Below are 24,740 nucleotides of genomic sequence, written 5' to 3' on the forward strand. Positions count from 1 at the left end.
AACCCCAAATTTCAACCCCAAAACCCGCAAATTTTAACCCCCAAATTCAACCCCAAATCCCCCAAATTTTAACCCAAAACCCCCAAATTTTAAGCCCCAAAATCCCCAAATTTTAACCCCAAAATTCAACCCCAAAACCCCAAAAATTTTAACCCCAAACCCCCCAAATTTTAACCCCCAAAATACCCAAATTTAAACCCCAAAATTCAACCCCAAAACCACCAAATTTTAACCCAAAAACCCCAAATTTCACCCCAAAACCCCCAAAATTTCCCCCCCAAAACCCCCAAAATTCCCCCCAAAAACGACCAAAGTGGGCGGGGCCACAGATCGCTGTTTATTCCGGGCCACGCCCCCTCCCGCGGGGAGGCCACGCCCCCTCCAAGCGAAGCTCCGCCCCCTCCGCGTCCTCTGCGTCGCGATAGGTCCAGAGCCGGACGGTGCCGTCCCACTGGGGGCGGGGCTTAGTCAGGACACGCCCCCTTTGTTTAGCCACGCCCCTTTTCCCTTTTAAACCACGCCCCTTTTTGTTTAGCCACGCCCCTTTTACTAATTAAAATTAATTATTTTTGTATTTTAAACCACGCCCCTTTTTAATTAAACCCCGCCTATTTAATTAAATATTAATTAATATTTAATTTATTTTTATTTTATATATAATTATAATAAGTTCAAATTAATTAATTAATATAATTAATATTAAATTTAAAAGAAAATTTAATTATATAATAATTGATTAAATAATAATTAATAAATAATTAATTAAACCCGCCCCTTCTTTAATTAAATTTCCCTTATTTAATAAATTAAACCCCGCCCCTTTCTTTAATTAAATCCCTCTTATTTAGTTAATTAAACCCCGCCCCTTTCTTTAATTAAACCCCGCCCCTTTCTTTAATTAAACCCCGCCTATTTAATTAATTAAACCCCACCTATTTAATTAATTAAAACCCGCCCCTTTCTTTAATTAAACCCCGCCCCTTTCATTAATTAAACCCCGCCCCTTTAATTAATTAAACCCCGCCTATTTAATTAATTAAACCCCGCCTATTTAATTAAACCCCGCCCCTTTAATTAAACCCCGCCCCTTATTTAATTAAACCCCGCCCATTTCTTTAGATAATTAAACCCCGCCCCTTATTTAGTTAAACCCCGCCCATTTCTTTAATTAATTAAACCCCGCCCCTTTCTTTAATTAAATCCCCCTTATTTAATTAATTAAACCCCGCCCCTTTCTTTAATTAAGCCCCGCCCCTTTCTTTATTTAAGCCCCGCCCATTATTTAAATGAGGCCCCATTTAAACCCCTCCCACTCGCATTTAAGCCCCGCCCATTATGCAAATGAGGTCCCATTTAAATCCCTCCCACTCCGCATTGAAGCACCGCCCGTTATGCAAATGAGGCCCCATTAAAACCCGTCCCACATTAAATTTAAACCCCGCCCGTTATGCAAATGAGGCCCCGCCCACCGAGGCGCTGGCGAGCCACGCCCCCTCGGGGCTCCAGCTGACGTCACGCACACACGCGCCGTGATTGGTCAGACGGCGCAGGGCCCGCCCCGTGGTGACGTCATACACTGGAAAACAGTGAAAACCAGTATAGACCAGTATAAACCAGTATAGACCAGTTAAAAACCAGTTAAAAACCGGTATAAACCAGTAAAAACCAGTTAAAAACCAGTTTAAACCAGTATAGACCAGTAAAAACCAGTTAAAAACCAGTTAAAAACCAGTATAAACCAGTTTAAAAAGGTAAAAACCAATTTAAACCAGTATAGACCAGTATAAACCAGTTAAAAAAGGTAAAAACCAGTTTAAACCAGTATAAACCAGTTAAAAACCGGTTTAAACCAGTAAAAAAGGTAAAAATCAGTTTAAACCAGTATAAACCAGTTAAAAATGGTAAAAAAGAGTTTAAACCAGTATAAACCAGTTTAAACCAGTAAAAAAAGGTAAAAACCAGTTTAAACCAATTTAAACCAGTTTAAACCAGTTAAAAACCAGTTTAAACCAGTAAAAAAGGTTAAAAAGAGTTTAAACCAGTTTAAACCAGTATAAACCAGTAAAAAATGGTAAAAAAAAGTATAAACCAGTTTAAACCAGTATGAACCAGTATAAACCAGTTTAAACCAGTATAAACCAGTTTAAACCAGTAAGAAAAGGTAAAAACCAGTTTAAACCAGTATAAACCAGTTAAAAACCAGTTTAAACCAGTAAAAAAGGTAAAAACGAGTTTAAACCAATATAAACCAGTAAAAACCAGTTTAAACCAGTATAGACCAGTATAAACCAGTATAAAGCAGTAAAAATGGTAAAAAAATGTATAAACCAGTTTAAACCAGTATAAACCAGTATAAACCAGTGCCCCCCAAACCCCTCCCAGTGTCCCCCAGTTCCCTCCCAGTATAAACCAGTATAAACCAGTAACCCCAAACCCATTCCCAGTATAAACCAGTGACCCCAAACCCCTCCCAGTCCAAACCAGTATAACCCAGTTTATCCCAGTTTACCCAAGATGGCGCCGTCGGCACTTCCGGCCGCCATGGCCGGGGCTCCCAGTGCCTCCCAGTACAAACCAGTAACCCCAAACCCCTCCCAGTACCCCCAGTTCCCTCCCAGTCCCTCCCAGTATAAACCAGTAACCCCAAATCCCATCCCAGTGCCCCCCAAACCCCTCCCAGTATAAACCAGTATAAACCAGTGCCCCCCAAACTCCTCCCAGTATAACCCAGTATGAACCATTTACCCAAGATGGCGCCGTCGGCACTTCCGGCCGCCATGGCCGGGGCTCCCAGTGCCTCCCAGTATAAACCAGTAACCCCAAATCTCCTCCCAGTAACCCCAAACCCCTCCCAGTTCTCCCCAAACCCCTCCCAGTACAAACCAGTACAAACCAGTATGAACCATTTACCCAAGATGGCGCCGTCGGCACTTCCGGCCGCCATGCATGGGGCTCCCAGTGCCTCCCAGTCCCTCCCAGTATAAACCAGTAACCCCAAATCCCATCCCAGTCCATCCCAGTGCCCCCCAAACCCCTCCCAGTTCCCTCCCAGTCCCTCCCAGTATAACCCAGACCCCCCCAAACCCCTCCCAGTATAAACCAGTGCTCCCAGTATAACCCAGTTTACCCAAGATGGCGCCGTCGGCACTTCCGGCCGCCATGGCCGGGGCTCCCAGTGCCTCCCAGTCCCTCCCAGTATAAACCAGTAACCCCAAATCCCATCCCAGTCCCTCCCAGTTCATCCCAGTCACCCCCAAACCCCTTCCAGACCCCTCCCAGTCCCTCCCAGTACAAACCAGTACAAACCAGTTTATCCCAGTTTACCCAAGATGGCGCCGTCGGCACTTCCGGCCGCCATGCCCGGGGCTCCCAGTGGCTCCCAGTGCCCCCCAAACCCCTCCCAGTACAAACCAGTAACCCCAAATCTCCTCCCAGTAACCCCAAACCCCTCCCAGTTCTCCCCAAACCCCTCCCAGTATAAACCAGTACAAACCAGTGCTCCCAGTATAACCCAGTATAACCCAGTTTACCCAAGATGGCGCCGTCGGCACTTCCGGCCGCCATGGCCGGGGCTCCCAGTGCCCCCCAGTGCCCCCCAAACCCCTCCCAGTATAAACCAGTATAAACCAGTGACCCCCAAACCCCACCCAAACCCCTCCCAGTATAAACCAGTGCCCCCCAAACCCCTCCCAGTCCCTCCCAGTACAAACCAGTATAACCCAGTATAACCCAGTTTACCCAAGATGGCGCCGTCGGCACTTCCGGCCGCCATGGCCGGGGCTCCCAGTGCCTCCCAGTGACCCCCAAACCCCTCCCAGTCCCCCCAGTTCCCTCCCAGTATAAACCAGTAACCCCAAATCCCATCCCAGTGCCCCCCAAACCCCTCCCAGTACAAACCAGTATAAACCAGTTTGTCCCAGTTTACCCAAGATGGCGCCGTCGGCACTTCCGGCCGCCATGGCCGGGGCCCCCAGTGCCTCCCAGTATAAACCAGTGACCCCCAAACCCCTCCCAGTATAAACCAGTATAAACCAGTGCCCCCAAATCACCTCCCAGTGCCCCCCAAACCCCTCCCAGTATAAACCAGTGACCCCAAATCACCTCCCAGTGCCCCCCAAACCCCTCCCAGTATAAACCAGTGCCCCCAAACCCATTCCCAGTATAAACCAGTACCCCGCAAACCCCTCCCAGTTCCCTCCCAGTATAACCTAGTTACCCCCAATTACCTCCCAGACCCCTCCCAGTTCCCTCCCAGTATAAACCAATGCCCCCCAAACCCCTCCCAGTATAAACCAGTATAAACCAGTAACCCGAAATCCCATCCCAGTTCCCTCCCAGTCCCTCCCAGTTCATCCCAGTTCCGTCCCAGTAACCCCAAAACCCCTCCCAAACCCCTCCCAGTTCAAACCAGTACAAACCAGTATGAACCATTTACCCAAGATGGCGCCGTCGGCACTTCCGGCCGCCATGGCCGGGGCCGCCCCCGCCGGGGCCAATCGGCAGCGCAGCAGCGTGTGCAGCACCACGTGACCGCGGAACGTCAGCAGCGACGCGTCACCCGGAAGGGGCGGGGCCCGCCGCGCTGGGGGCGGGGCCACAGAAGGACACGCCCACCGGGGGGGAAAATGGGGGAAATATTAGTGAAAAATTGGGGAAAAATTAGGGGAAAATTGGGGAAATTCAGCCAAAAATTGGGGAAAATTGGGAAATTAAGCCAAAAATTCAGGAAAAATTTGGGGGAAAATTGGGGGGAAATTGGGCCAAAAATTGGGGGGAAATTGGGGAAAAATTGGCAAAAAATGGCAAAAAATTGGGGAAAATTGGGAAAAACTGAGGGAAATTCAGCCAAAAATTGGGATAAAATAGGGAAAAAAATAGGCAAAAATCGTACAGAAATTGGGGGAAAATTGGGTAAAAAATGGAGAAAAATTGGGAGGAAATTCAGCCAAACATTGGGGGGAATAGCAGTGAAATTCACCCAAGAATTGGGTAAAATTTGGGTAAAAACTGAGGGAAATTCAGCCAAAAACTAGGGAAAAATAGGGTAAAAATGGGGAACAAATTGGAAGAAAATTCGGCGAAAAATGAGAAAAATTCACACAAAAATTGGGATCAAATTTGGTAAAAATTGGGGGGAAATTGACAAAAAAAATTGGGGAAATTCAGCCAAAAATTGGGGAAAAAATGGGGCAATTAAGCCCAAAATTGGGAGAAATTTGGGTTAAAAAAAAGGGTAAAAAATGCTCAAAAAACGAGGGAAAAATCACCCAAAAATTGGGAAAAAAACGGGTAAAAAATGGAAAAAACAAAGGAGCAAAATCCGCTAAAAACTTGAGATAAAATTTGCTCAAAGTTGGAAAAATTTGGGGGGAAATGGGGAAAAAGTGGGAAATAATTGGGGAAATGAGGGCGGAATTCCAGCCCAAAAATTGGGGGAAAATTTGGGATATTTTAACCCTTTCTTCCCCATTTTTAACCCTTTTTTTCACCGTTTTTCGCCGTTTTTTCTTTTTTTTCGCCGTTTTTTGCCGTTTTTTTTCCATTTTTTCGCCATTTTTTCGCCGTTTTTCCCCATTTTTTCGCCTTTTTCCCCATTTTTTCCCCATTTTTTCCCCATTTTTTCCCTGTTTTTTTCCCCATTTTTTCCCCGTTTTTCGCCGTTTTTTCGCCATTTTTCCCCCGTTTTTCCCCATTTTTTTGCCGTTTTTTCCCCGTTTTTTCACTGTTTTTCCCCATTTTTTCACCTTTTTTCCCCGTTTTTTCGCCGTTTCCCCCCTCCCAGTCCCTCCCAGTCCCTCCCAGTATAAACCAGTATAACCCAGTATAACCCAGTATAACCCAGTATAAACCAGTACAAACCAGTACAAACCAGTAACCCCAAACCCTCATTTCACCCATTTTTAACCCTTTAAAATCCAATTTTCCCCCATTTTTTCCCCATTTTCCCCCAATTTTTTCCCATTTTCCCCCCAATTTTCCCTCCCAGTATAACCCAGTATAAACCAGTACAAACCAGTAACCCCAATCCCAATTTCACCCATTTTTAACCCTTTAAAATCCGATTTTTCCCATTTTTTGGCCATTTTTTGCCCGATTTTCCCCGTTTTTCCCCCATTTTTCCCCTCCCAGTATAAACCAGTCTCTCCCAGTATAAACCAGTATAAACCAGTACAAACCAGTAACCCCAATCCCAATTTCAACCATTTTTAACCCTTTAAAATCCAATTTTTTCCCCATTTTTTGGCCTTTTTTTGCCCGATTTTCCCCGTTTTTCCCCCCAATTTTCCCTCCCAGTACAAACCAGTCCCTCCCAGTATAACCCAGTATAACCAGTACCGTTCCGGGGCGCTCTCTGCCACCGGTAGTCCCAACTCTGCCGCGCCACCGCCCGGCGAGTCGCCGCCAGCGCCGCCGCCCCCGAGGGCCGCCGCAGGTCCCAGAGCTTGGCCGACTGGTCCTTGGAGTTGGACACCACGTACCGCCCGTCCCCCTGCCGGAAAACCAGTAAAAACCAGTAAAAACCAGTACGGACCAGTATAAACCAGTACAAAAAAATTCCATTCGATTTGAGCCATTTTTGGCCATTTTTTCCCATTTTTGAGCCATATTTTCCCTATTTTGGGCCATTTTTGACCCATTTTTCCTGTCCGAGTTGCCCTCCCAGCCACAAAATCCCAGTTTAGACCAGTATAAACTGGTTCAAACCAGTATAAACCAGTACAAACCAGTATAAACCAGTAGAAAAAAATTCCATTCGATTTGAGCCATTTTTGCACATTTTTGAGCCATTTTTGCCCATTTTTAGCGATTTTGACCCATTTTTTGTGCTCCTAGTTGCTCTCCCAACCACTAAATCCCAGTTCAAACCAGTAAAAACCAGTTCAAACCAGTACAAACCAGTATAAACCAGTATAAAAAAAACTCCATTCGATTTGAGCCGTTTTTGGCCATTTTTGAGCCATTTTTGCCCATTTTTCGCATTTTTGAGCCATTTTTCTTGTCCCAGTTGCTCTCCCAGCCACAAAATTCCAGTTTAAACCAGTAAAAACCAGTTCAAACCAGTACAGACCAGTATAAACCAGTAGGGAAAAAATTCCATTCGATTTGAGCCGTTTTCGGCCGTTTTTGAGCCATTTTTGGCCTATTTTTGACCATTTTTGGCCATTTTTGACCCATTTTATGTGCTTCCAGTTGCTCTCCCACCCACAAAATCCCAGTTTAAACCAGTATAAACCAGTTCAAACAAGTATAAACCAGTATAAACCAGTAGGGAAAAAATTCCATTTGATTTGAGCCATTTTCGGCCATTTTTCAGCCATTTTTGCCCATTTTTCACCCATTTTTGACCCATTTTGGACCCATTTTTCTTGTCCCAGTTGCTCTCCCAACCACAAAATCCCAGTTCAAACCAGTATAAACCAGTTTGGACCAGTTCAAACCAGTCCAAGAAATCCCATTTTTCCCATTTTTTCACCATTTTAAACCATTTTTTCCCCCGTATTTTTCCCAATTTTTTTCAGTTTTTTCCCAATTTTTCACCGTTTTCCCCCATTCTTCCTTCCCAGTCCCTCCCAGTACAAACCAGTACAAACCAGTAACCCTAATTCCCATTTCCCCATTTTTAACCCTTTCTTGCCCACATTTTCCCCATTTTCGCCATTTTTTCACCGTTTTTTGCCGTTTTTTCTCCTTTTTTCCCCGTTTTTTCACCGTTTCTCCCCATTTTTCCCCCTCCCAGTCCAAACCAGTCCCTCCCAGTTCAAACCAGTAACCCCAAATCCCATTTCCCCAATTTTAAACCATTTCCTTGCCGTTTTTAACCCTTTCTCTGCCATTTTAACCCTTTCTTGCCCACACTTCCCCATTTTTTCACCTTTTTCCCCCATTTTTTCGCCGTTTCTCCCCGTTTTCCCCCTCCCAGTACAAACCAGTAACCCCAAATCCCATTTCCCCATTTTTAACCCTTTCCTTGCCGATTTTATCCCTTTCTCTGCTGATTTTAACCCCTTTTCAGCCATTTTTAACCCTTTCTTGCCCACATCTTCCCCATTTTTCCATTTTTTCACCGTTTTTCCCGATTTTTCACCGTTTTTCCCGATTTTTCACCATTTTTCCCGATTTTTCACCGTTTTTCCCCATTTTTCCCCTCCCAGTATAAACCAGTACAAACCAGTAACCCCAAGGCCCATTTTTAACCATTTCCCTGCCGATTTTAACCCTTTCTCTGCCATTTTTAACCCTTTCTTGCCCACACTTCCCCATTTTTCACCTTTTTTCCCCGTTTTTCCCCATTTTTTCACCGTTTTTCCCCATTTTTTCACCGTTTCTCCCCGTTTTTTCCCCCTCCCAGTCCAAACCAGTCCCTCCCAGTTCAAACCAGTAACCCCAAATCCCATTTTCCCTATTTTTAACCCTTTCCCTGACGATTTTAACCCTTTCTCTGCCGTTTTTAACCATTTCTTGCCCACATTTCCCCATTTTTTCCCTGTTTTCCCCCGTTTTTTCACTGTTTCTCCCCATTTTTTCCCCTCCCAGTATAAACCAGTAACCCCAAATCCCATTTCCCCATTTTTAACCATTTCCTTGCCAATTTTAACCCTTTCTCTGCCATTTTAACCCTTTCTTGCCCACATTTTACCCATTTCCGCCATTTTTTCACCGTTTTTCACCATTATTTCACCGTTTCTCCTCATTTTCCCCTCCCAGTACAAACCAGTATAAACCAGTATAAACCAGTAACCCCAAATCCCATTTCCCCCATTTTAACCCTTTTTCTGACGTTTTTAACCCTTTCTCTGCCAATTTTAACCCATTCTCTGTCATTTTAACCCTTTCCTGCCCACACTTCCCCCATTTTTTTCACCGTTTTTCCCCATTTTTTCACCGTTTCTCCCCGTTTCTCCCCTCCCAGTATAAACCAGTAACCCCAAATCCCATTTCCCCATTTTAACCCTTTCCTTGCAATTTTTAACCCTTTCCTCGCTGATTTTAACCCCTTTTCTGACGTTTTTAACCCTTTCCTGCCCACATTCCCCCCATTTTTTCACCGTTTCTCCCCATTTTTTCGCCGTTTCTCCCCGTTTTTTCCCCTCCCAATCCAAACCAGTCCCTCCCAGTACAAACCAGTAACCCCAAATCCCATTTTCCCCATTTTTAACCCTTTCCTTACCCTTTTAACCCTTTCCTGCCCACACTTCCCCCATTTTTTCACCGTTTTTCCCCATTTTTCCCCCATTTTTCCCCATTTTTTCACCGTTTCTCCCCGTTTTTTCGCCCTCCCAGTCCAAACCAGTCCCTCCCAGTGACCCACCCGGGCGTGCAGGAAGGTCAGCCCGTCCCGGTGTCCGGCCAGGGTGAGCGCGGGTCCCTCGGCGAGGCAGCGCCGGTCCCAGGCCCGAACGACGCCGTCGTCGCCGCCGGACAGGAGCAGCTGCCCCGAGGCGTCGGCCAAGGCCACCGCGTTGACGTCGTCCTCGTGGGCGGGGACCTGTGGGGGGAGACTGGTTTGGACTGGTTTGGACTGGGAGGGGGGTCGGGAAGGGGTTAAAAGCGAAAAAACGGTGAAAAAAAGGCAAAGAAAGGGTTAAAAATGGCTGAGAAAGGGTTAAAATTGCCAAGAAAGGGTTAAAAATGGCCAACAAATGGTTAAAAATGGCCAAAAAAAGGTAAAAAGGATTGAAAGGGGTTTTGGGGTTACTGGTTTGTACTGGTTTGGACTGGGAGGGGGTTAAAAGGGAAAAAACGGGGGAAAACGGTGAAAAAACGGTGAAAAATGGTTAAAAATGGCCAAGAAAGGGTTAAAAATGGCCAAAAAAAAAAAAAAGGATTAAAAGGGGGTTTGGGGGTTACTGGTTTGTACTGGTTTGGACTGGTTTGGACTGGGAAGGGGTTACAAGAGAAAAAAACGGGAAAAAACGGGGAAAAATGGTGAAAAAACGGTTAAAAAATCGTTAAAAATGGGGAAGAAAGGGTTAAAAATGGTCGGGGAAAAGGAAGATAAAAAGGATTAAAAGGGGATTTGGGGGTTACTGGTTTGGACTGGTTTGGACTGGTTTGGACTGGTTTGGACTGGGAGGGGGTTAAAAGCGAAAAAATGGGGGAAAAACGGTGAAAAACGGTGAAAAAATGTCGAAAAAAGGATTAAAAATGGGGAAGAAAGGGTTAAAAATAGCAAAGAAAAAGGTAAAAATATTAAAAGGGGATTTGAGGGTTACTGGTTTGTACTGGTCTGGACTGGGAGAGACTGGTTTGGACTGGGAGGGGTTAAAAGGGAAAAAACGGGGAAAAAACTGAGAAAAACGGTAAAAAAAAGGCGAAGAAAGGGTTAAAAATGGCCAAAAAAGGGTTAAAGATGGCAAAAAAAGGGTTAAAAATGGCCGAAAAAAAGGTAAGAAACATTAAAGGGGGAGTTGGGGGTTACTGGTTTGGACTGGTTTGGACTGGATTGGATTCGAGGGGGGTCGGGAAGGGGTTAAAAGCGAAAAAACGGGGAAAAAACGGTGAAAAACGGTGAAAAACGGCAAAAAAGGTGAAAAAATGGCCAAGAAAGGGTTAAAAATGGCCGAGAAAGGGTTAAAAATGGGGAAATGGGAATTGGGGTTACTGGTTTATACTGGGATGGGAAAAATGGGGAGAAACGGTGAAAAAATGGGAAAAAACGACGGAAAAATGGGGAAAACGGTTAAAAGTGGCAAATAAAGGGTTAAAAATGGCCGAGAAAGGGTTAAAAATGGCCGGGGAAGAAAGAAATTAAAAAGTATTAAAAGGGGGTTTGGGGGTTACTGGTTTGGACTGGTTTGGACTGGTTTGGACTGGGAAGGGGTTAAAAGGGAAAAAATGGGGGTAAAAGGGTGAAAAACGGTGAAAAAACAGCGAAGAAAGCGTTAAAAATGGCGGAGAAAGGGTTGGAAATGGCCGAAAAGAAGGAAAGAAAGATTAAAAGGGGTTTTGGGGGTTACTGGTTTGGACTGGTTTGGACTGGTTTGGACTGGGAGGGGGGTCGGGAAGGGGTTAAAAGCGAAAAAACGGAGAAGAACGGTGAAAAAATGGTGAAAAAAGGATTAAAAATGGCCAAGAAAGGGTTAAAAATGGCCGGGGAATAAAGAAGATAAAAAGGATTAAAAGGGGAGTTGGGGGTTACTGGTTTAGACTGGTTTGGACTGGGAGGGGGTTAAAACGGAAAAAACGGGGAAAAAACGGCGAAAAACGGTGAAAAAATGGCGAAGAAAGGGTTAAAAATGGGGAAGAAGGGCTTAAAAATGGCCAACAAAGGGTTAAAAATGGCCAAGAAAAAAAGGATTAAAAGGGGGTTTGGGGTTACTGGTTTGGACTGGTTTGGACTGGTTTGGACTGGGAGGGGGGAAAATGGGAGGAAATGGGGGAAAAATGGGAGAAATTGTGAAGAAATGGTGAAAAAACGGTTTTGACCAGTTTTGACCAGTTTTACTGTTTTTTTAAACCCTTTTTTTACCATTTTTTACCGGTTTTGACCGGTTTTGATCTTTTTTTAAACCGTTTTTCTTTTTAATGGTTTTAACCATTTTTAACGTTTTTTAAACCATTTTTTCACCGTTTTTTACCAGTTTTGACCGATTTTAACCATTTTTGACCTTTTTTAAACCATTTTTTAACCGGTTTTGACCAGTTTTGACCGCTATTAACCATTTTAAACGTTTTTTTTGAAACCGTTTTTTAACCAGGTTTTGACAAGTTTTGACAGGTTTTAACCACTTCTAATGTTTTTTTTAACCATTTTTTCACCGTTTTTTGACCGTTTTTGACTGGTTTTACCCATTTTTAACCTTTTTTTAACCTGTTTTTTTACCGTTTTTGACCGGTTTTAACCGTTTTTGACCGGTTTTGACCCTTTTTGCCCGTTTTTTACCATTTTCCCCGTTTTTTAACCCATTTCTCACCCTCTCCACGCGCCGCTGGGCCTCGCGGTCGTAGACGTAGACGCAGCCGTCGTTGGCCCCGCCCATCACGTCCCGCCCGTCCGGCCCCACGGCCAATGAGAAGACGGCGAAGCGCCGGTCCTCGGGCCTGGGGGGCGGGGACACAAGGGACACGCCCACTTCGTTAATTATGCAAATTAAACCATGCCCACTTCATTATAAGAGGTTAAGTTGAGGGTTAAGCCACGCCCATTATGTTAATGAGGGATTTAAGCCACACCCACTTTCATATATGGGGTTAATTAGAGGTTTAAGCCACACTCACTATGTTAATTAGAGGTTTAAGCCACACCCAATATGTTAATTAGGGGGTTAAGCCACGCCCACTTGATAATAAAGGGTTAAATCGGGGTTTAAGCCACACCCACTATGTTAATTAGGGGTTTAAGCCACGCCCACTTAAAAATAAAGGGTTAAATTGGGGGTTAAGCCACACCCACTATGTTAATTAGGGGGCTAAGCCACACCCACTTGATAATAAAGGGTTAAATTGGGGTTTAAGCCACGCCCACTATGTTAATTAGGGATTTAAGCAACGCCCACTATATTAATTAGGGGTTTAAGCCACACCCACTATGTTAATTAGGTATTTAAACCACACCCACTATGTTAATTAGGGAGTTAAGCCACGCCCACTATGTTAATTAGGGGCTTAAGCCACGCCCACTTGATAAGAAAGGGTTAAATTGGGGCTTAAGCCACACCCACTATGTTAATTAGGGGTTTAAGCCACACCCACTATGCTAATTAGGTGTTTAAGCCACGCCCACTTGATAAGAAAGGGTTAAATTGGTGTTCAGGCCACAGCCATTATGTTAATTAGGGGTTCAAGCCACGCCCACTGGAAGGAAAAACCACGCCCCAAATGCAAATTAGAGCCGCTAAACCCCCAAAGCCACACCCAAAATGCAAATTACCCACAAGCCACGCCCACAAATCCCTAAAGCCACGCCCCAAAATGCAAATTACCCACAGGGAAACCCTGACCACGCCCACCAACACAAAAGCCACGCCCCCAATTATGAAAATAACCCCCAAGCCACGCCCCAAATGCAAATTAGACGAGACAAAATGCAAGCCACGCCCCTCAGAGATAAGCCACGCCCCCAAACGCGAAGCCACGCCCCCCAAACGTGAAGCCACGCCCCCAAACGCGAAGCCCCGCCCCCACCGGAAGTCCAGGGCCGTGTGGGCGTCGCCCTCTCCATGCAAATCAAAGGCGTGGACTGAGGAAAAAGGGGCGGGGCTTGGTCAGGAGGCCACGCCCACTCCCAAACCAGTTCAAACCAGTAAAAACCAGTAAAAACTGTGTAAAAGTCCCATTTTTTCCCCATTTTTAACCCCTTTTTTGTCATTTTTTCGCCGTTTTTCGCCGTTTTTCCCCGTTTCTCCCCATTTCCCCTCCCAGTCCCTCCCAGTTTGTCCCAGTCCCCTCCCAGTACAAACCAGTACAAACCAGTAACCCCAAATCCCCTTTTAACCCCTTTTTCTGCATTTTTCCCCCATTTTTCCAATTTTAACCCTTTTTTCCCCATTTTTTCACCGTTTTTTCCCATTTTTTCACCGTTTCTCCCCATTTTCCCCCTCCCATTTCCCTCCCAGTCCCTCCCAGTCCCCTCCCAGTACAAACCAGTACAAACCAGTAACTCCAAACCCCATCTCCCCCCATTTTTAACCCTTTTCTCACCATTTTTTCCCCATTTTTTCCCCATTTTTTCCCCATTTTTTCCCATTTTTTCCCCGTTTTTTCCCATTTTTTCCCCCTTTCTCCCCATTCCCCCCTCCCAGTCCCTCCCAGTCCCCTCCCAGTCCCCTCCCAGTATAAACCAGTACAAACCAGTAACCCCAAGTTCCCCTTTTAACACTTTTTCCCCATTTTCCCCCATTTTCCCCATTTTAACCCATTTTTTGCCATTTTTTCACCGTTTTTTCCCAGTTTTTCCTGGTTTTTCCCCATTTCGTCCCCTCCCAGTCCCTCCCAGTATAAACCAGTACAAACCACTAACCCCAAATCTTATCTCCCCCCATTTTTAACCCTTTCTCCTCCAATTTCCCCCCATTTCCCCCATTTTTAACCCTTTTTTCCCCATTTTTTCACCGTTTTTTCCCATTTTTTCACCGTTTTTCCCCCGTTTCTCCCCATTTCCCCCCTCCCAGTATAAACCAGTATAACCCAGTCACCGTGGCTGGCCCAGGAGCAGTAGAGCGCCTGGCGGCCGTCGGGCCCGAGCGCCACGTCCAGGATGCTCCACCCGACCTGGCGCCCCCTGGTGGCGCGGAGGAGCCGCAGCCCCGCCCCCGACACCTCGAACAGCCGCAGGAAGTGGTCTGGTTTGGGGTGAAAAATGCACATTTTGGGAAATTTTGGGATTTGGAGAAAAAAGTGGAAATTTTGGGGCGAAATTTGAGGGGTTTAGGGTGAAAATTGGGGGTTTTAGATCAAAATTTGGGGGTTTTACGTCAAATTTTTGAGATTTTTCTGATCAAAATTTGGGGGGTTTTAACCAACGTTTTGGGGTTTTGGGTTGAAATTTGGGGGTTTTTGGTCAAAAATTGGGAATTTTGGGGTAGGAATTTGGAGATTTTGGGGGATTTTGTGTTAAAAATTGGAGATTTGGGGTTGAAATTTGGGATCTTTTCGGTCAAAGTTTGGGGGTTTTGGGTTAAAATTTGGGAGTTTCTCCATCAAAAATCGGGAGTTTTTAGCCCAAATTTTGGGGATTTTGGGTCAGGTTTTGGGGTTTTTGTAGAATTTTGGGTCCAAAATATGGAAATTTGGGCGATTTTGAGGTAAAAATGTGGAGGGTCTCAGTTGAAATTTGGGATAATTTGGTCAAAATTTGGGGATTTTGTGTCAAAACTTAGGAGTTTTTACGTCCGAAATTCAAGAATTTTGGCAGATTTTGGGTCAAAATTTGGGAATTTGGGGAAGATTTGGGTTAAAATTGGGGAGGTTTGAGTCAAAAATTTGCGGGTTTAAGGTCAAAATTTGGGAGATTTTGGGGCGAAAAATCGGGAGTTTCTGGAGGGATTTTGGGTCGAAACTTGGGGAATTTTGGGTCAAAAATTTGAGAATTTTGGTGATTTGGGGGAAAAATTTGGGAGTTTCGGGTTTTTTTTCAGGATTTCCCCAAATTTTGGGAATTTTTTTGATTTCGGGTCACCCTGGCACCCAAAAATAAAAAAAAATCACATTTAAACCCCACAAAAATACAAAATTGCCCAAAAAAATCCAAAAAAGTAAAAAAAAAAACACCAATTTTTTTGCAATTTTTTTCAAAATTTCAGGAGTTTTTCCCAAAATTTCCAAATTTTTGGGAATTCGCCCCAAATTTTGGGAATTCTGCGAATTCCCCTCACCCTGACACCAAAAAAAAATCACATTTAAACCCCGAAAAACGCCGTAAAAATCCCAAATTTTTCGTGATTTTCACCAAATTTTTTGCAATTTTCCCCAAAATTTCAGGAATTTTTCCCGAAATGTCCCAAATTTCCATGAATTCGCTCCAAAATTTTGGGAATTTTTCAAATTCCCTTTTCCCTGACACCAAAAAAATCACATTTAAACCCCAAAAAACGACGTAAAAATCCCAAATTTTTCACGATTTTCACCGAATTTTTTGCAATTTCCCCCAAAATTTCAGGAATTTTTCCCGAAATGTCCCAAATTTCCGTGAATTCGCCCCAAAATTTGGGAATTTTGGGGATCGGTCTCACCCTGACACTGAGAAAAATCACATTTAAACCCCAAAAAACGCCGTAAAAATCCCAAATTTTTCGCGATTTTCACCAAATTTTTTGCAATTTCCCCCAAAATTTCAGGAATTTTTCCCGAAATGTCCCAAATTTTCAGGAATTCACCCCAAAATTCGGGAATTTGGGGATCGTCTCACCCTGGCAGGCGGTCAGGAGGCGGCGGCCGCGCTCGGCGAAGACGGCGCAGAAAACCTTCTGGGGGTGTGGCTCCAGCGCCGCCGCGTGATTGGGCAGGAAGCTGAGGGGGCGGGGCCTGAGGGGCGGGGCCTCGGACAGGCCACGCCCCTCCCGGCCACGCCCAGGGGGATTAAAGCGGTTTAAAAGGGATTAAAGCGGTTTAAACCGGTTTGAGTCGGTTATGAACCGGTTTAGGGCGGGTTAAAAGTCAGTTTGAGGCAGTTTAAGCCGGTTTGAATTGGATAAAACCGGTTCAAACCAGTATAAACCGGTTTAAAATCAATTAAAAATGGCTAAAAACCAAAATAAATCAGTTAAAAATGGCGAAAAACCGGTTTGAACTGGTTAAAAACGGCTAAAAACCGGTTTAAATCAGTTAAAAATGGCTAAAAACTGAATTAAATCAGTTAAAAATGGCTAAAAACTGAATTAAATCAGTTAAAAATGGCTAAAAACCGAATTAAATCAGTTAAAAATGGCTAAAAACCGGTTTAAATCAGTTAAAAATGGCTAAAAACCAAATTAAATCAGTTTAAAATGGTTAAAAACCGGTTTAAATCAGTTTAAAAAGGCTCAGACCAGTATAAACCGATTTAAATTTAAATAATTTAAATTTAAATTTAAATTTAAATTTAAACCGATTTAAATTGGTCTAAACCAGTTAAAACCACCACAAACCACTTTAAACTGGTTAAAAACCGGTTTAAACCGGTTTGAAACCAGTATAAACTGGTTTAAAATGGTTAAAAAAGGGTAAAAAATGGTTCAAACCAGTATAAACCAGTTTAAATTGGGTTTAAAAGGTTAAAAAACATTTCGAACCAGTATAAACCAGTTTAAACCAGTTTAAAATGGTTAAAAATGGTTAAAAACCAGTTTAAACCAGTAAAAACCAGTTTAAACCAGTTTAAAATGGGTAAAAGTGGTTAAAAACCAGTTTAAATCAGCACAAACCAGTATAAACCAGTTTAAAATTGTTAAAAATGGTTAAAAACCGTTTCAAACCAGTATAAACCAGTTTAAAATTGTTAAAAATGGTTAAAAATGGTTAAAAACCAGTTTAAACCAGTATAAACCAGTATAAACCAGTTTAAAATAGTTAAAAATGGTTAAAAACCAGTTTAAATCAGCACAAACCAGTATAAACCAGTTTAAACCAGTGAAAAACCAGTATAAACCGGTTTATTTGGCTAAAAATGGCTGAAAACCAGTTCAAACCGGTTTAATCTGATTAAAACCAGTTTAAACCAGCATAAACCAGTTCAAAACCCGCTATAAACCGGTTTAAACCGGGTAAAAATGGCTGAAACCAGTATAAACCAGTTTAAACCAGTATAAACCAGTATGAACCAGTTTAAAATAATTCAAAACCAGTATAAACCAGTTTAAATCAGTGAAAAACCAGTATAAACCAGTTCAAAATTATTCAAAACCAGTATAAACCAGTTTAAAATGGCTCAAACCAGTATAAACCAGTATAAACCAGTTCCGAACCACTTAGAAATGGTTAAAAACCAGTTTAAACCAGTATAAACCAGTATAAAATGGTTAAAAACCAGTTTAAACCAGTAAAACCCAGTTCAAACCAGTATGAACCAGTGACTCCACCCCCTCCCAGTCCAAACCAGTCCAAACCAGTCCAAACCAGTTCCTTACTGGGAGCTCAGCCGGTTTCTCTCCTCTCTGGTGAAGCTCCGCCCCCATTCGCGCTGGGAGGGGGGAGGGGCGGGGTCAGCTCCCAGTATAAACCAGTATAAACCAGTATAGACCAGTTTAGACCAGTATAAACCAGTATAGACCAGTATAAACCAGTATAAACCAGTATGGACCAGTACAAACCAGTAACCCCAAACCCATTCCCAGTACAAACCAGTAACCCCAAACCCATTCCCAGTACAAACCAGTAACCCCAAACCCATTCCCAGTACAAACCAGTAACCCCAAACCCATTCCCAGTACAAACCAGTAACCCCAAACCCATTCCCAGTATAAACCAGTAACCCCAAACCCATTCCCAGTACAAACCAGTAACCCCCAAACCCCTCCCAGTACAAACCAGTTCATCCCAGTTTACCCAGTATGGTCCCAGTTCCCTCCCAGTGACCCCCCAAGACCCCTCCCAGTCCCTCCCAGTATAAACCAGTACAAACCAGTAACCCCAAATCCCCATTTTTAACCCTTTTTCCCCCATTTTTTTCCCATTTTTTCCCCATTTTTCCCCATTTTCCCCCTCCCAGTCCCCTCCCAGTATAAACCAGTAACCCCCAAACCCCTCCCAGTACAAACCAGTATAAACCAGTACAAACCAGTAACCCCAAATCTCCATTTCCCCATTTTTTCTCCATTTTTAACCCTTTTTTCTCCATTTTTCCTCCATTTTTAACCCTTTTTTTGCCATTTTTTCCCCGTTTTTCCCCGTTTTTCCCCATTTCCCCCCTCCCAGTCCCTCCCAGTCCCTCCCAGTCCAAACCAGTAACCCCAAATCCCCATTTCCCCAATTTTTAACCCCTTTTTTGCCATTTTTAACCCTTTTTTCCCCATTTTTCCCCATTTTCCCCCATTTTCCCCCGTTTTTCCCCAATTTCCCCCAATTTCCCCCTCCCAGTCCCTCCCAGTCCCCTCCCAGTACAAACCAGTCCAAACCAGTACAAACCAGTAACCCCAAATCCCCATTTCCCCATTTTTAACCCTTTTTTCCCCATTTTTCCTCCATTTTTAACCCTTTTTTTGCCATTTTTTCCCCGTTTTTCCCCGTTTTTCCCCATTTTCCCCCTCCCAGTCCCTCCCAGTCCCCTCCCAGTATAAACCAGTACAAACCAGTATAAACCAGTAACCCCAAATCCCCATTTTTCCCCATTTTTAACCATTTTTCCCCCATTTTTCCTCCATTTTTAATCTTTTTTTGCCATTTTTTCCCCGTTTTTCCCCATTTTCCCCCGTTTTTCCCCAATTTTCCCCCCCCAGTCCCTCCCAGTACAAACCAGTAACCCCCAAACCCCTCCCAGTATAAACCAGTACAAACCAGTAACCCCAAATCCCCATTTTCCCCATTTTTAACCCTTTTTTCCCCATTTTCCTCCATTTTTAACCCATTTTTTGCCATTTTTCCCCCGTTTTTCCCCGTTTTTCCCCATTTTCCCCCTCCCAGTCCCTCCCAGTCCCCTCCCAGTACAAACCAGTACAAACCAGTCCCCACCTGCCGCACCAGCCTGGGGAGGCTCCGCTCGGGCCCCGCCCCGGCCCCGCCCCCCCCGAGCTCCGCCCACAGCTCCTGCAGGGCGGGGCCGGGCGGGGGAGGGGCGGCTGCAGAGAAAAGGGGCGGGGCTTCAGATCAGACCACGCCTCTTTTAGTTTGGCCCCTCCCATTTAGCCCCTCCCCTCCCTTTAAGCCCCTCCCACCCATTTAAGCCCCTCCCCTTTATTCAAATTAACCCCATTTAAGCCCCTCCCACTTATTTAAGCCCCTCCCCTTTATTCAAATTAATCCAGTTAAGCCCCTCCTTCTTTCTTTAAGCCCCTCCCACCCATTTAAGCCCCTCCCCTTTATGCAAATTAACCCCATTTAAGCCCCTCCCACTTATTTAAGCCCCTCCCCTTTATTCAAATTAATCCCTTTAAGCCCCTCCCTCTTTCTTTAAGCCCCTCCCACCCATTTAGGCCCATCCCCTTTATGCAAATTAAACCCTTTTATGCCCCTCTCACCCATTTAAGCCCCTCCCCTTTATTCAAATTAACCCCCTTTAAGCCCCTCCCCCTTTCTTTAAGCCCCTCCCACCCATTTAAGCCCCTCCCCTTTATCCAAATCAATCCATTTTAGCCCCTCCCTATTTCTTTAAGCCCCTCCCACCCATTTAAGCCCCTCCCCTTTATTCAAATTAACACCCTTTAAGCCCCTCCCTCTTTCTTGAAGCCCCTCCCACCCATTTAAGACCCTCCCCTTTATTCAAATTATTCCCTTTAAGCCCCTCCCACCCATTTAAGCCCCTCCCCTTATTCAAATTAATCCCTTTTAAGCCCCTCCCACCCATTTAAGCCCCTCCCCTTATTCAAATTAATCCCTTTTAAGCCCCTCCCGCCCATTTAAGCCCCTCCCCTTCATTCAAATTAATCCCCTTTTAGCCCCTCCCGCCCATTTAAGCCCCTCCCCTTTATGCAAATTAACCCCCTTTAAGCCCCGCCCCCACCTCCGGAGGCCTCCGGGGCCCCTCCCCCTCCTTCCTCCTCCTCCTCCTCCTCTTCCGGTTCCGGTTCCGGTTCCGGTTCCGGCTCCGAGTCCGAGTCCGAGTCCAATTCCGGCTCCGGGAGCCGCCCCCGCCCCGACCTGGAGAGTTCCGGAAAGGGACAAAATTCACCCAAAATTCAACAAAATTCAACAAAAATTCACCCAAAATTCACCCCAAAATTCACCCCAAAATTCACACCAAAATTCAACAAAAATTTAACAAAAATTCAACAAAAATTCAACAAAAATTCACCCTAAATTCACCACAAAATGCAACAAAAATTCACCCCAAAAATGGCCAAAATTTACCCCCAAAATGGCTCAAAAATTCGCCCCAAAAATGGCCAAAATTCACCCAAAATTCATCCAAAATCACCCTAAAATTCACCTCAAATTCACCCCAAAATTCACCCGAAATTCACCCCAAAATTCAACAAAAATTCACCCAGAATTCACACCAAAATTCACCCCAAAATTCAACAAAAATTCACCCAAAATTCACCCCAAAAATGGCCAAAATTCACCCAAAATTCAACAAAAATCCACCCAAAATTCACTGAAAGAGTCCCAAAAATTCACCCCAAAATTCACCCAAAATTCACCCCAAAATTCAACAAAAATTCACCCAAAATTCACTGAAATAGCCTCAAAAATTAGTCTAAAAAACGGCCAAAATTCACCCAAAAGTCAACAAAAATTCACCCAAAATTCACTGAAAGAGTCCCAAAAATTCACCCCAAAATTCACCCAAAATTCACCCCAAAATTCAACAAAAATTCACCCAAAATTCACCTAAATAGCCTCAAAAATTAGTCTAAAAAACGGCCAAAATTCACCCAAAAGTCAACAAAAATTCACCCAAAATTCACCCAAAAATTCAGCAAAAATTCACCCAAAATTCACCCCAAAATTCAACAAAAATTCACCCCAAAAGTGGCCAAAATTCACCCCAAAAATGGCCCAAAATTTACCCCAGAAAGGGCCCAAAAGTTCACCCAAAATTCACTGAAATAGTCCCAAAAATTCACCCCAAAAAAGGCCAAAATTCCCCCAAAATATTCCCCAAAATATTCCCCAAAAATTCCCCAAAAATTTCCCAAAAATGCCAAAAAAATTCCCAAATATTAAAAAAAAATTTCCCCAAAAAATTTCCCCAAAAATTCCTCAGAAAATTCCCCAAAAATCCCCAAAAAAGCACCAAAAATTAAAAAAAAAAAGCCTCAAAAATTCAAGAAAAAAAGGCCCCAGGATTCCAAAAAAAATCTAAAAAAATCCCCAAAAAATTCCTAAAAAAATTACCCAAAACTCCCAAAAAATTCCCAAAAAAATGGACCAAAGAAATTCCCAAAAATTCCCAAAAAAATCCCTTAAAATTCCCAAAAAAAAGCTGAAGAATTTCGAAAAAAATGCCCCAAAAAATGCCCAAAAAATTCCCCAAAGAAGCCTAAAAAATTCCCAAAAAAATCCCAAAAAAAGTCCAAAAACTTCTGAAAAAAATCCCAATAAATTCCCAAAAAAGCCCCAAAAATTCAACAAGAAATGCCAAAAATATCCCCAAAAAATCCCCAAAGAATTCCCAAAAAAAGTCCAAAAATTCCCAAAAAAATCCCAAAAAATCCCCCAAAAATCCCAAAAAATTTCCAAAAAATGCCCAAAAAAATTCCCAAAAATTCCACAAAAATGTCCCGAAAAATTGCCAAAAAAGCCCCAAAAAAATCCCAAAAAAATCCCAAAGAAAGCAACAAAAATTCCCAAAAAATGCAAAAAAAATCCGAAAAAATTCCCAAAAAATCCCCAAAAATCCCCAAACCCCCAAATCCCCCTCAGGGCCCCTCCCCCACCCCAAACGTGCCTCAGTTTCCCCCAAATCCCCAAAATTCACCCCAAATCTGCCCCTCCCCCACCCAGATCCCCCCAAATCCCCCAAATTTCCCCCAAATCCCCCCAAAATCCCCTCCCCCACCCCCAAATCCCGAAATTTCCCCCAAATCTTCCTCATGGCCCCTCCCCCAGCCCAAACCTGCCTCAGTTTCCCCAAATCCCCCAAATTTCCCCCAAATCCCCCTCAGGGCCCCTCCCCCACCCCAAATCCCCCAAATTTCCCCCAAATCTGCCCCTCCCCCACCCCAAATCCCCCTCAGGGCCCCTCCCCCCCCCAAATCCCCCCCAAATCCCCTCCCCCACCCCAAATCTGCCTCAGTTTCCCCCAAATTTCCCCCAAATCCCCCTCAGGGCCCCTCCCCCACCCCAAATCCCCAAATCCCCCCAAATCCCCCCCAAATGCCCTCCCCCACCCCAAATCTGCCTTAGTTTCCCCCAAACCCCCCAAATTTCCCCCAAATCCCCCCAAATCCCCTCCCCCACCCCGAAATCCCCCAAATTTCCCCTAAATCCCCTCCCCCACCCCAAATCCCCCTCGGGGCCCCTCCCCCACCCCAAACCTGCCTCAGTTTCCCCCAAATCTCCCAAATTTCCCCCAAATCCCCCCCAGGGCCCCTCCCCCACCCCAAATTGCCTCAGTTTCCCCCAAATCCCCCAAATTTCCCCCAAATCCCCCTCAGGGCCCCTCCCCCACCCCCAAATCCCCCAAATTTCCCCCAAATTGCCCTCATGGCCCCTCCCCCACCCCAAATCTGCCTCAGTTTCCCCCAAATCCCCCAAATTTTCCCCAAATCTGCCCCTCCCCCACCCAAATTTCCCCCAAACCCCCCAAATCCCCTCCCCCAGCCCCAGCTCCCCTCCCCCACCCCCAATTTCCCCCCCCGCCCCTCCCCCCCCTCACCTCCGGAGCAGCGCGCGCAGCTCGGGCAGCTCCAGCCCCTCCCCCCCCTCCCCCTCCCCCTCCCCCGCCCCTCCCCCACCCCCCCCCCGGGCCGCCCCTCCCCCCCCCTCCCCCCCTCTCCCCTCCCCCCCTCCGCTCCTGCCGCCCATGGAACCCCCCGAGCGGCACTTCCGGGTTAGGCCACGCCCACAGCGCTAAATTCACCAATCACAGCGCGGGATGCAAAGCCACGCCCACCACGCTGTTTACAACAGCGTAAGGGGCGTGGCTTAGTGGCGCTTCCTGAAAGGGGCGTGGCTTAGCAAAGAAAGAGATTTGATTGGTGGAGGGGCGTGGTTAAAGGAAAGGAGGGTGCGGATTGGTTGGAGGGGAAGGGGTTGTAAGGGGCGTTGTGATTGGTGGAGAGGAGAGGGGGGGAATGAGAGGGAAGCGGTGATTGGGTGAGAGGGGGGAAGGGGAAAGGAGGGGGAAATGGGGGAATTTGGGGGAAAAAAGGGAAAATTTGGGAAAAAATAGAAAAAAAGGGGGGAAAAAGTGGGAAAATTTGGGGGGGAATGGGGGAAAATTTGGGGGAAAATGGGAAAAATGGGAAAATTTGGGGGAAAACGGGAGGGAAATGGGGAAAAATTGGGGAAAAATTGGGGGAAAATTGGGGAAAATTGTGAAAAAAAGGAGAAATTTTGGGGAAAATTTGGACAAAAAATGGAAAAATTGGGGGAAAAAGGGGAAATTTGGGGAAAATTGGGAAAAATGGGGCGAAAATGGGGAAAATTTGGGGAAAAATGGGAAAAAATTGGGGGAAATTGGGGAAAATTTGGGGGGAAATGGGGGAAAAGGGGGGAAAATTTAGAAATTTGGGGGAAGTGGGGAAAATTTGGATAAAAAAGGGAAAATTTGGGGAAAAATTGGAGAAAATTGTGAAAAAAATGAGAAATTTGGGGGAATTTTGGGGGGAAATAGGGAAAAATTAGGGGGAAAAGGAAAATTTAGGGGAAAATCGGGAAAAAATGAGAAATTTGGGGGGATTTTGGGGGAATTTTGGATAAAAAAAGGAAAATTTCGGGAGGGAAATGCGGAAAAATTGGGGGAAATTTGAGATATTTGGGCGAATTTGGGGGAATTTTGAGGAAAAAAGGGAAAATTTGAGGAAAAAAGGAGAATTTTGGGGGAAATGTGGGATAATTATGGGAAAATTTGGGGGAAAAAAGAAAATTTTGGGGGAAAATGAGAAAAGTTGGGAAAATTTTGGGGAAAATTGTGTAAAAAGGAGAATTTGGGGGGAAAGGGGAAAATTTGGGAAAACTTTGGGGGAAAAGTTGAATTTTTGGGGTAAAATTGGGGAATATCGGGAAAAAAGGAGAAATTTTGGGGGAAAATGGGGAAAATATGGGGAAAAATCTGGGGAAAATTGTGAAAAAAAGGAGAAATTTGGGGGAATTTTGGGGGAAATTTGGATAAAAAAAGGAAAATTTGGGGGGAAATGGGAAAAATTGGGGGAAAAAAGGAAAATTTAGGGGAAAATCGGGAAAAATTGAGAAATTTGGGGGAAAATGGGGAAAATTTGGGGAAAAAAGGAGAATTTTGGGGAAAATTGTGTAAAAAATGAGAAATTTTGGGGAATTTTGGGGAATATTTGAGGGAAATTGTGGAAAAAAAGGAGAAATTTTGGGGAATTTTTGGGAAAATTTGGACCAAAAAAAGGAAAATTTGGGGGGAAATGGGGAAAAATTGGGGAAAAAGGAAAATTTAGGGCAAAATCGGGAAAAATTGAGAAATTTGGGGGGAAATGGGGAAAATTTGGGGGAAAAAGGAGAATTTTGGGGAAAATTGTGTAAAAAAGGACAAATTT

The 24,740-nt window shown here is 44.5% G+C and overlaps 1 protein-coding gene across 1 annotated transcript; it reads right to left on the reverse strand.

Moving 5' to 3' along the window:
- Window positions 1–324: 324 nt before the first annotated feature.
- On the reverse strand, window positions 325–23,040 carry DCAF11 (DDB1 and CUL4 associated factor 11). The gene is made up of 13 exons (XM_072921303.1): window positions 22,892–23,040; window positions 20,072–20,208; window positions 19,084–19,190; window positions 17,544–17,596; window positions 15,848–15,948; window positions 14,136–14,282; window positions 13,126–13,180; window positions 11,916–12,042; window positions 9,311–9,487; window positions 6,337–6,490; window positions 4,436–4,582; window positions 1,470–1,576; window positions 325–451 (listed from the first exon to the last, which is right to left on the reverse strand). Exons 1-13 carry the CDS (start codon window positions 23,038–23,040, stop codon window positions 338–340), a joined length of 1,575 nt encoding a protein of 524 aa, XP_072777404.1. The 3' UTR covers window positions 325–337.
- Window positions 23,041–24,740: the final 1,700 nt, after the last annotated feature.

Source organism: Taeniopygia guttata, chromosome 36 (genome assembly GCF_048771995.1).
Source record: "Taeniopygia guttata chromosome 36, bTaeGut7.mat, whole genome shotgun sequence".
In the NCBI taxonomy this organism is placed as follows: Eukaryota; Metazoa; Chordata; class Aves; order Passeriformes; family Estrildidae; genus Taeniopygia; species Taeniopygia guttata.

Bases quoted from the DNA above. Each gene is read 5' to 3' on its own strand.
- DCAF11 (XM_072921303.1), bottom strand. From the start codon at position 23,040: ATGGGCGGCAGGAGCGGAGGGGGGGAGGGGAGAGGGGGGGAGGGGGGG. The intron at 9,488-11,915 runs GTGAGAAATGGG...CTCCCCCCACAG, and splicing joins CCCAGCGGCGCGTGGAGAGG to GTCCCCGCCCACGAGGACGA. The intron at 1,577-4,435 runs GTAAATGGTTCA...ACTGTTTTCCAG, and splicing joins TGCCGACGGCGCCATCTTGG to TGTATGACGTCACCACGGGG.